Source organism: Dermochelys coriacea, chromosome 1, assembly GCF_009764565.3.
Source record: "Dermochelys coriacea isolate rDerCor1 chromosome 1, rDerCor1.pri.v4, whole genome shotgun sequence".
NCBI lineage: Eukaryota > Metazoa > Chordata > Testudines > Dermochelyidae > Dermochelys > Dermochelys coriacea.
Window position 1 is genome coordinate 342,593,379 of NC_050068.2, and position 11,870 is coordinate 342,605,248.

Here is an 11,870-nt window from a genome sequence, read left to right on the forward strand (position 1 = left end):
ATGAATTGCATGTTCCCTTACAGCACCAGGCTACTGAACAGATGCATTACACGGGCTTTACACTTTCTTTTGAAACATGAGGCACTGAATATTCGCTGTGAATGCCAGATTATATAGACAATTTGTTCTCTGAGGCCTTGTCTAAACTAGAGTGGAAATTCGATCTAAGCTACGCAATTTGAGTTTTTGAATAGTGTAACTCAAAATCGACATAGCTTAAATCTATTTACCATTGGGTCCACACTACACGATGTTGATGGGAGACGCTCTCTCTCTTCACTAGACCCACTAAATCAACCGCCAATGCATCGATTGCCGCTCGTGGATCCCCCGGTAAGTGTAGACAAACCCTGAATAATATTTCCTGTACTTCTCTAAGGAAAACCTACCTACACACTATGTACACCATAAACAGATTAAAAGCAGTAAACAGCTGGTTTCAAAAAGTAAGTAAGTAAGTAAGTGATTCTCTTTGATCTAGATATTCACACATGAAAAAACAAGAATATTTGTTTCATGTAGGTGGTTTATTGTAAGATAATTTACAAATATTTTCAGGTTTTCACCATGAATTCTTCACAGAATGATGGACCAACAGTTTTATCAACATGGATATAAGCAGGTTAAACCAACTCTCTAGAATAGCTCCTCGTTTCTTTACCTATAAAAATACAAGAAATATTTAAAGTTTACACATATATCAAGAGTATCTTTAAGTGTGCATATTAAATTATCTCCACTGTCTTTTCATGTTGCCCCACAAGCTTTGAACAGTTTTCTCACTTCAAATGCCCTCTGTCCTCCTAATTCCTCTTTAAACCCACTTCTTTCATGATCTGTTTAATATCAGTCTCTGCACTCCTGCATTTTAACTCCTGTAAATTCTTCAGGGGGTAGGACAGTGTCTTGTCTGTTTCTTTGTAAAATGTTGTGTATGCTTATGGTGCTATAACATTTAAAACGAATGATTATTTAAGAGAGTTCAGTGGCTCAAGGATATTGAATTAAACCATAAATAGGGGCTGAATATTTGTGGACTTGTATACATTGTGTGAAGTATGGATTACTTTCAATTCCTTCCCTTTCCTCGCACATTAAAGCTCTCTAGAACCATAAGGCACAATATTTTAAGCCTGTTATATATGTGGCAGTTTAGAGCAATACTGATGTTTAAAAACAATTTTCTATGGTACCACTGTTGACAAGATGCTATCTATGCTCTAATTACAGATGGGTCCATGCCAGTCACTCCCCAAATGACTGCTCCAAAAGTTTAGGAGAAGAGGGCATTTAAAATTCAGATTTCAATGTTGCAATTCAGACATATTTCTCATTTAACAGCTTCAGGATCATCAGTGCCAAACCATTTTTTGGAAGAATCTAGTTTCTACTTCATCACTTTACCTCTTGACTTTGGCTGAAACTTGCTTTCCGATTATCCCCTGGTAATGTTGTTATAGGAAAAAACAGAACAAGCAGGTTAAGAAGCAACTAAGGCAAACTAAGGCAAAGTTATTCTTGTGATTTAACCAAGCATGTGTCACTGAGAAGCCAAATTAAATACAAAATAAAAAGCTCATTAAAAAATGCACACACATGCAGTTGTGGCACAAGCTGTTTTCTGCCATTTCTGTACACACATTAGTTATGAATGCATTGATCTATATCTGTAATTAGAACACAAGTCTAATCTGCTGATTAGATGCAATATAAATTAATTCTGGGCAAGTAAACCAATTATATGGGTTTAAGCACAACCACCTCTTATCGCCCATAGTGCACAGCGTTCTGCAGTCCTTGCAGAGTGGCAGTTTGGTATTTGTCAGCAAAACACACAAGATCTAAACTTGTTTTATTTAATTAAAATGCACATTTACATTCAACAAGCTAAAGTTCCATCCAACAGAAGTTATCCCTCACCTTCTAATCTACACAGCAGGCCGATCTATACAGAAGAAAGGCCAATCTGCTATTAAGCCCCCCCAAAACAAGAATCTACACACACCACAGAGAGAGATTTGGGGCTGTTTGAGCCAAGGGTGGATGAAAAAAGGCCCAGGTAATTACATCCATAGAATGGGGAAGACATGAGTGGGAAGAAAAGAGGGAAAAGAGCCACTTCCCATGAACATGATGCAGCTTCATGGCTACAGAAGCTTCTCCACTTGCCAGCAGTTGTTGAAGCAAAATTTGAGCTGAATGCAGGCTTTAAGCATCATACCAGTCATTGGAATTTATTAAAGCAGAATAAAGAACTCTTCAAGTATCAATGCATCATTTTTTCCTTTAGTTTTAGAACAGCTGTTCCTCCATCCTACCTGTTAATACACTGTAAACAGCAGGACATTTGAACATTAAAACGATCCGAGTAAAAAGCCTTGTTGCACATTTACACATACTTACAGAGCAGCAGCACCAGAAATGATCTCAATAAGCTCCTTGGTGATGACAGCTTGACGGGTACGGTTGAATGTCAAGGTCAATTTGTCAATAATCTCAGCTACAAATAAAAATGTTTTAAAAAAATTGAAATTTAGATGGTTGAATCTGGAAATGGAAAAAATTAGATACACTTCCTTCTGATTATTTGAGCAGAACACAGTGCAACACTGTTAAATCACACCTCCAACAACTGGGTGACCCATTGCAATTTACTAAATATCGTTAACCACCAAGGAACGGAAAAATAAAGGGTACTGCATGCCAAAATGTATTCTGGTAACTTATTTTGTCAGCTGAAGGTCGGCTTTAATTTTAATACCTCAAACTAGTGAATGCAATGTGGTGTAATTTGTTAAAGCAATCAAGTATTTATCGTATGAGACCTCACTACCTGCTATTAAGTCTCCCGTAGCTGTGCTGCAATGTGCTCCCCCATGGGTAGCTATACTGAAACATCTTCTCAAGGGAAAAGCTGCAGTTGTATAAGCAAGTTACCACTGTTCTGACCAGCAGAAATATCCAATTGGGAATCTACCTGGTCTCCCATTCCTTCTTGGAGCTGGAGAGGGACCTCCCTCATGGGTTGAGGGAAGGAGGCTGGCAAGGAAATATACCCAAACTCCTTCTGTTCCCCTCTCCCTCACATAATAGGGGCTTTCTGAATTCATTGTGCTATTCTCCATACAATGTGACTGCATATTTAAAAACATCCTTACCTCTAAGTACTAAAACTGAAAGCAATTTGCTTTCCTTCATTAGCAGTGATTGCTCACTTTTTGCTTTGCACTAAGCTTAGACAATAAACATGGACACAAGTAATTTCTGATTGATGCACCAGCATGACGACGAAATGTTTGGGTTGCAAACACTGAAAGGGAGATGTTTAAATTCAAAACAGTAATTTCCCCTTGGAATTTAAAAAAAGAAGAAGAAAAAAAAAAAAGGAGACGCTCTTGATCTTAGGCTGTGCAAAACCATCTTGTTTTACACACACACACACACACTCTCTTACATTTTGGGTCTAAATTATAGCTGATCAAATAATATTTACTTGAATATTTTAGTTAGCATTTTGGGGTTTTTTTTTAATTAAGTCATCCAAAAAGTACCTTTGGCTTCAAGTTCCACTCCCTTTGCCACACTGCAGTACCTTAGTCCAAAAATTTGGTGGTTGTGGCCAGAGTAGGAAAAAAATTGATTCAACTCCTAAATTCTATTGTTTGTCCACCAAACTGCTGTGTGACCTTGGGTAAGATATTTAAAAATTTGCTTCAGTTTCCCCATCTATAAAATTGATGCAACTGTAATTGAAATAGGTTTGAGAGGCTTAATTAAAAGTTTACAGAGCTTTTTGAAATCTCAAAATCAACAGACACTGAAAAAGCGTAAAGTACTCATGGTAGTCACAGGGCCAGCCCAGTACTTTACACTGTTACTTTACAGGAATCCTGCATTCCGCTTCTAGCCAGAGCCTCTTGCTTTCCATACCAGGAGAACTGGGTACCAAGAATACGATGTAACTGAACAGTAGCCCCCCTTTTTTTAGGCACTGAGTAAGGCTGGTGTGTGTGGAAGGGCTGTATTGGCTGAAGAGATAGCAACTAGGATTGTGGGACATGAAGAGCAGGGGTATGGGCTAGAACAGCGAACACTGAAAATGTACAAGAGAGATGGTGAACTTCTGCTTAATCCTGCTAGACTGCTGAAGTCCTGTAAACACCCCCAAGAGTATTCTTACAAGCATTTTTGCTAGCGTTGTCCATAGCAGTCATTCTGGCACTCTGCTCACTGGTGGTGGATTCCTTCAGAGAGTAGAAGAGGATGTTTGCTAATGTAAACTCCTGGTAGTTTCGCAGCACATCAGCATCAATATCATCATAGATACTAATGCTTTCTGTAAGAATAGGTAAGAGTGGAGATTAAAAAACAAAAACTACTGACATGCTTTTGCTTCCTAGCACCCAACCTTGCTCTGTCAACAGAGGCCAAATCCCAAACTAATGTTAATGTGGTAGACGTTGCCAGACATTTCAGTACGTAACCCTCTTTTACTTACATTTGGCTGTCTGTGTTATGACAACTAACTGACAGACCATGAAAGACATGGTCTTTTAAAAAGAGTTTTATCCACTTAATTGGACTGCATAGTTAATTTTACTACTTACCAGTACCAGCAACTGCATCAAGAGAGTAGAAAGGTTTTTCATCTGTCTTGTAGGAGATGACAGACCTACATGAGACAAATGATTTTTAAAGATCTTTATTTATTATTGTAAAAAAGAAGTCTCTACTATAATTCTAATCTAAAAATTGGTGAAAAACACTTTTGTTTTCCAAAACCTGAGATTAGCGTTCTGTGGTGCTGTTGTGAACAGTTGACACCTCAAACAACCAAGAATAGTGCACTTCTTGTACTACTTTTGTTATAAAACCATCGACTATAACAGGAATAAAGAACAGAACACAGAATATAGCTCTTGGCAGTATGTGCTTTCCAGTAATTGTTAAAGCACATCTAAGCTTACACATGTATTATGATTGTTAGAAATCTTGATCTTTTTAAACAACAAAAAAAAGCATGCAAGATCACCATGTTTTTCAGATGGTATCACTGGACCAACGTAATTCCACTTCCATATATTGTACGAGTCTACATAAAACATTCCATTCCACTACTTTCTGTGCACTCTTAAAACAAATGAAAGACATCTGAAGACCAGTCTCGGTTTCTCTTGCCTGAATCGATTGTAGATGACAGATCCTTCATCAAATTCATATCCAGAGTTTAGCAGCTCTGAGGCAATCACTGAAGCATCTCCAAAGCTGGGGGGTTTTCTTCCCACTTCTTTGAATGTCACCAGGAAATGTTTATTGTGTGTCCTAAAATAAAACCAAGCCTGTGTAAAAACCGAGACAATGCGCTACTGTAGAACCCAATTATAGGCCTTGATTTAGGTAAACACTTAAGCTCATACTTAGCTTTAAGCGCACAAGTAAACCCAAAAAAGAAAAGGAGTACTTGTGGCACCTAGAGACTAACAAATTTGAGACCCACTGACTTTAAATGGGACTACTGGTGTGCTTAAGGTTAAGCATCAGTGCTTTTCTGGATTGGGGCCTAGGTGAAAGGAATTTTTAGTTATTTAAAGTTTTGCTTGCTGGAATAGCTTGATGAGATGTACCTCTAACTTTTACAATAGCGAGAGTCTAGTCAGCAATCTCACACTCTCATTCCAACATAGTTCAATACAGTGCAACAATTAACACAGAACACAATTCAGCAAAAAGAACTTCAGCGTAGTTGAAGGAATTTGTTTTACAGAAACTTGATTTTTTTTCACAGCCATTTTAAAATAAATTAGCCTACGCATTCCAGGCTGTTTATTAAAGGATAGTCCTGAAGTTTCTTCTATAGAAAATTTAAAGCCGTTTTCACCAACCCATCAATCATGATTGACTTGTTGATCCTGGAGACTCTCTGACTTGGGGGAGGGGGGGAATGGAGTGAGCAGGGCAGGGTAGATCCTCTGTTGCCCTTAAATTCAAAAAGTGATCTTGGGCATGAAAAGGTTGGAGACCACCGATTTAAAGCATTACTACTCAAAGATTACCTTTGAAGCAGGCCTCTTAATTTGTCACCCACTCCAACCACCATGACCTCTTTCCCCGCATCTGAGAGGGTGCTAATTTCAGTTTTCATGGCTTTAGCAACAGAGGTATGGATAGCACCACAGAGACCACGATCAGAGGACACACCAATAATGAGGTGTTTCTTCTTGTCTTCGGGGACCTTAATTTCTGCTTTCTCATAGAGAGCTGGGGGGAAAAAAAAAGAAAAAGAGAGAGAGAGTAGGAAAAATTGCATTCAAGTGTATTCATACATAGCAATCTTTTAAGAGACATTTTGACATTGACTAAAAATAATATCACCTATTCTAACTAGAACCATTTCTAAAGGGACCCATTCACACTTTTGTCTGTTTTTTTGTCTGCTTATTAATGATATAATTAGATACTTTCAGTTTCACTGTTGTGTTGACGCATTAGTCTTGTACATCATTCCAAAAGTGGCTCAGGTGCATGCTCTTCCCTACGCTTTGGAATCGCATGTTTACCAGTAAAAGCAAAATTTAAACTGAAGATGTACCAAACAGGCACACATGAATGCAGAAAGAGGACAAGAGAAGAGAGGAGGTGGGCCCCAAAATATTAGGTGTTGTTTCCGAGCTAACCCAAAAGACCATTATAAACACACAAAGGGAGCAGAAATTCCCTTACGTTTTCTAAAAAGATTTTAAAAAGGTAGGACATAATATTTAAGGGAAGCTAACAGAAAATGAATTTAAAAATATTTGAAGTTCACATCATCTGCAAGATATGGATTCTCCTTTTGAAAGTCTCCCCCAGAAAGTTTGATAAGCACATAGGGGATTTAGGAGCACAAGTCTTATTGAAATTCTCCCCCTCTATTCTGATGTCAGATACCACACAGACAATTTCTCTTACCCAAGGCTCCCACTCCATACACTCTAGCTGGTTTCAGTTCCCTCTCGGCTCTGGCATACTTCGCTGCAGCAACCATCTTCATGGACTTTGTAATTTTCTGGATGTTCTTGATGGACTTTAAACGCCTGGTAACTACAAGCATTTGAGGGTTAAAATTGGGCTAAAGTTTCTAGCAGTCACAAATTAATCAGCTTCTATAAGAGAGAGAGATGACAACATAAAAAAAATCAAATGAGATTACAGATTACATTTAAACTAGCAAAATAATCAGAGCAGTAATTTAGGCAGAATGTGAGCTCCACTTTTTGCTATAAATGGAATAGACGGTCAGTTTTCAGAACGGAGAGAGATAAATAACAGTGTCCCTCAAGGATCTGTACCAGGTCCAATGATGTTCAACATATTCATAAATAATCTGGAAAAAGGGGTAAACAGTGAGGAGGCAAAGTTTGCAGATGCAAAATTACTCAAGATAATTAAGTCCATAGCAGATTGTGAAGAGTTACAAAGGGATCTCTCAAAACTAGGTGACTGAGAAACAAAATGGCAGATGAAATTCAATGTTGATAAATGCAAAATAACTTATATTGGGGGAAAAACATAATTCCAACTACACCTAAAAACAATGGCATCTAAATTAGCTGTTACAACTCAAGAAAGATCTTGGTGTTGTTATGAATAGTTCCTTATGATTTGAAATGGAAAGGGACAGAGAAGGGCAACAAAAATTATTAGGGGGATGGAACAGCTTCCACATAAGAGATTAAAAAGAGTGGGACTACACAGCATGGAAAAGAGGAGTGTAAGGGTGGGTATGAGAGAGGTCTATAAAATCATCAATGGGGTGGAGAAAGTAAATAAGGAAGTGTTATTTACTTCTTCATATAACACAAGAACTAGGGGTCACCCAATCAAGTTAATAGGGAGCATGTATAATACAAACAAAAGGAAGTACTTCTTCACACAGCACACAGTGGAACTCATTGTCAGAGGATGTTGTGAAGGCCAAAACTATAGCTGGATTTAAAAAAGAATTACATAAGTTCATGGAGGCTAGGGCCATAATAGCTATTAGCCAAGATGGTCAGGGATGCAACCCCATGCTCTGGGTATCCCTAAGCCTCTGAGTGCCAGATGCTGGGACTGGCTGATCGGGGACAGATCACTTGAAGATTGCCTTGTTCTTTCGTTCCCTCTTAAGCATTTGGCACCGGCCACTGGGCTAGATGAACCATTGGTCTCACCCAGTATGGGTATTCGTATGTTCCTAAATACACGTGTATGGCACTGACCTTGTAGTGCAGTGGTTCCCAAACTTGTTCCACCGCTTGTGCAGGGAAAACCCCTGGCGGGCCGGGCAGGTTTGTTTACCTGCTGCATCTGCAGGTTCGGCCGATCGCGGCTCCCAGTGGCTGGGGTTCGCTGCTCCAGGCCAATGGGAGCTTCTGGAAGCAGCGGTCAGTACGTCCCTCGGCCCGCGCCACTTCCCGCAGCTCCCATTGGCCTGGAGCAGCGATCCACGGCCATTGGGAGCCGCGATCGGCCGAACCTGCGGACGCAGCAAGTAAACAAACCGTCCCAGCCTGCTAGGGGCTTTCCCTGCACAAGCGGCGGAACAAGTTTGGGAACCACTGTTGTAGTGCATTTACCTGAAGAACAGACCCTTTCTACAGAGGAGAAATTTTTCATATCTCCAAAAACAGAGACTGATGCAGCTGGGGTTTAAGCTAAAGCTCCATATTCATGTAGGCCTTACGTTTCCCCTTCTGTCTCTACCTTTTTCATGAATGCACCTCTCAAGTCATCATGCCTATTCCCTGTAGTAAATGCAGCTCAATAGTTAAAAAGACAGTCCGATCAAATTTGGTCCCAAGTTTAGATTTTGGGAAAGCAGGTACATTTTTATACAAGGCAGAACTTTTAGAAATGTTACTATGAAGAAAAAAAACCAACAACGGAAAGAAATGGAAAAGGATTTCAAAAAGACAAAGACTAACTAAATTCTCCTGCAGTATTTGTGATGGAGATTGGAACCCTTTACTAGTGCATGAAAACCTAAGAGTGATCTGATAAGACTAGAAACAAACTGACAGGTTTGTTTTTATTGTCCAAAGTGAGAGAAATACACAAAGTCTACTGAAAGAAACACAGTAAATAGTAAATTCGATTTTTAAAATTATTTGTTTTAATAAGCAAAAACGTCAACAGGATTTTTTTTTTGAAGTTATGCTTTTAACTTAACAATGGCTTTAAAACAAATCAATTTCCTTAAAAAACATTTACCTTTTATTGAATGATGTCTTTTTTGAAGGAAGACTGATAAATTATGGTAAATTCACGCTTATGAAAACAAGAAGCTGACAGCACTGACTAGAAATGGTCACAGGGTAAGCAGCTTCTCTTTACAATTTAATCAGTGGCTGCCGGGTTATTCTCCCAAACACAGACAAGCCAGCAAGTGATTTTGTGATTACAGGTTACAAGGAGCGCTGATCTTCCAGAATCAGGTCGTGGCTGAAACCAATTTACCCTTGTTTATCAAGTCTACATTTAAACCTTGCTTATTTGGAGGGTTGGAGTACGAGTTTATTAATGCATTGTGCCACCTAATCCCAATATTATTATGATACTAATTTTGACATTTTCAAAAAGAAGTTTAGCACTAAATGACTAAAATGAGTAACTACAATATTAAGGTTTGGAAAATAGAATAAAGTTAAAGGCAGGCACAGCAGCCTTCTCTCAAAGTCCTTGGTTTTTGTAAATTTGCATATAAAAATGACTTATTTCTTATATTTAGTTCAAAACTACTCATGCAGTTGCCTTTTTAATTTCAGTTACACACCCTTATTCTGGTCTACCCACACCACCAACGGATGCCATTAACGGAGCTTTTCTATTTTAAGTACCTTCTGCAAACATAGGACTGTGAAGACTCTCTTATGACTGTCATTTTAGACAATTTATCACCAAGTCGCCCGACCAACACAACTTCAAAACCTCAAAGTTCACATTTTTTAATTTAAAAACAGACATTTTCTTTCATAATCAATTTACTGAACTGCGACAGTTACAGTTTGAGTTAATATTGCATTTTAAGAATGCTCCTCTGCATCACTTCCCATTCCTCCCATCTCCTACCATATTATAAACAAATCAGAAGTACTTACTGTCCTTTAAAGTGGCCATATTCCTGACTTGGCCCCTGAAAATTAACAGAAACATTGTGTGTTAAGTGCTACTCCAACAAGTCACCACAATCTCCTATTTTCCAGAGATGAGAGAATTGTATTTACCAATGTAAAAGTGGGTTGTTGCTTCTTAATGAAGCTACTACAGAAAACACACTTCATTCTATGTTGATTCATATCCTGTACCTTATTCATATTGTCTCTTTTTCCTTTCTTCCCATGCAGAGCACATCTTTGTTTAATACTTTATTGCTATGGAATGCTGATTAAATGTATCATACAGCATTGTACAGTACCCACTATCCTGAAGAAGAGGGTTTTTACCCATGAAAGCTTATGCCCAAATAAATCTGTTAAGTCTTTAAGGTGCCACCGGACTCCTTGTTGCTTTTGTGGATACAGACTAACACGGCTACCCCCTGATACTATCCTATAAACAGGTGTAGAGGGAAGGGAAACTCAGAAAAATGAGTAAACCAACATCCATAACTTCAAAAGATTCAATGATAACTAATGAGTAAACGGATGATACTCCCTTCAGTATCTGACAAGATCACCCTGATGTTCGCAGCATCTGTCACCTACAAGGGTAGGTTAGCTTGTCTCTTTGTTGCCAGGCATTGTTCATTTAACCCTAAAATTTATAACCCTCCCGCTCCTAAAAACTCACTTCTTTCAGCTGGCCTCCCACCACTAACTGCCCACCCGCTCACATGCTTCACCTGATAGACCTGTAATTTAATTCATATAATTTAACATTACAATTTAAAAGAAAAACATTTAAAACAGAACGTCAGACAAATTGGACTACATTTAGCATTCACTCTCCGCACCTTCCTTAATCTGCATTTCATCTATCAAGTATGCATGATCTTTGGGGCAGCGAACCTGTCTTCCCTGGTAGGTTAAAGCAGCAGCAACGTCCAGATAAGCGATCATTCATTCAAGCTACATTACGGTGAAATCCTCCTTATCTGAGCAGCCCCCCTCCCCAAGCATCGCAGAACAGCCCTGTTTCAGAGTAGCAGCCGTGTTAGTCTGTATTCGCGAAAAGAAAAGGAGGACTTGTGGCACCTTAGAGACTAACAAATTTACCCCTCTCCCTTACCTTGTGCATTGCTCCTATCCCCACCAATCCCCAGCAGTGGGGCCTGGCCTGGCAGAGGCTCAGTGTATCGCCCCGATACTCCAGCTCCCCTGGATGAAGCTGTGTTGGGGGGAAAGGAGCCAGGGGAGCTCCCAGGGGCCGGAGCAGGGCCACTCCTGGTGCAGCCCCCTGCCCTGTTCACTGACCTAGCAAGAGCCAGGTACTGGGGTGTTGGGGTGTTCGGGTGCCCCCCCCCACCGCCGCCCCTAGCCTGGGGCCAGCCGCACCCCCAGCCCTACACAGACCCCTCCCCCTTATCCTCAGCTCCCCGCCTTTAACCCCCTCCCCCTCCGCTCGTCCCCAGGCCCGATGCTCCCTGGGCCGCCGCGCCGCGTCCCGGTCCCGGTCCCGCTCCCTCTCGGCACCCGTAGACGCTGCTCGCGCCCCGGCACCCGTTACCATTGCGGCTGGTAGATCAGGACCGCGGCTCCTCGGGAGAACATGGCGACGCCGCTCTCCGCCGCTGGCTGCTGCCGCCCGGCTGAAGGTCAGAGCCTCCGCACAGCGCAGGCGCCGCGACCGACGGGGGCGGGGCGAAGGGCGTTCCGGAGTCGTGTCCTTCCGCTTCCGGGCGGGGCCTCCGC

General features: G+C 40.6%; 1 protein-coding gene across 4 annotated transcripts; it reads right to left on the bottom strand.

The window, feature by feature from the left end:
- Window positions 1-508: 508 nt before the first annotated feature.
- On the bottom strand, window positions 509-11,828 carry ATP5F1C (ATP synthase F1 subunit gamma). Of its 4 annotated transcripts, none has more exons than XM_038391244.2 (10): window positions 11,686-11,828; window positions 10,119-10,153; window positions 6,949-7,080; window positions 6,054-6,258; window positions 5,179-5,322; window positions 4,608-4,672; window positions 4,181-4,336; window positions 2,404-2,500; window positions 1,405-1,442; window positions 509-661 (listed from the first exon to the last, which is right to left on the bottom strand). In XM_038391244.2, the coding sequence occupies exons 1-9, from the start codon at window positions 11,727-11,729 to the stop codon at window positions 1,436-1,438; spliced, it is 885 nt and encodes a 294-aa protein (XP_038247172.1). In that variant the 5' UTR covers window positions 11,730-11,828; the 3' UTR covers window positions 509-661; window positions 1,405-1,435. The 4 variants fall into 4 exon arrangements, with proteins under 4 accessions (XP_038247172.1, XP_043354923.1, XP_038247182.1 ...); XM_043498988.1 differs by having other exon boundaries at window positions 6,949-7,142; window positions 11,686-11,774; XM_038391254.2 differs by lacking the exon at window positions 1,405-1,442.
- Between the last annotated feature and the right edge of the window lie 42 nt (window positions 11,829-11,870).

What these genes read in the sequence shown, in the direction of transcription:
- ATP5F1C (XM_038391244.2), bottom strand. Translation starts at nt 11,729, where the DNA reads ATGTTCTCCCGAGGAGCCGCGGTCCTGATCTACCAGCCGCAATG. An exon ending in GTATGGAGTGGGAGCCTTGG is followed by an intron (nt 6,259 to 6,948) that starts GTAAGAGAAATT and finishes TTTTCCCCCCAG; the next exon opens with CTCTCTATGAGAAAGCAGAA. An exon ending in GTCATCTACAATCGATTCAG is followed by an intron (nt 4,673 to 5,178) that starts GCAAGAGAAACC and finishes TGTCTCATGTAG; the next exon opens with GTCTGTCATCTCCTACAAGA.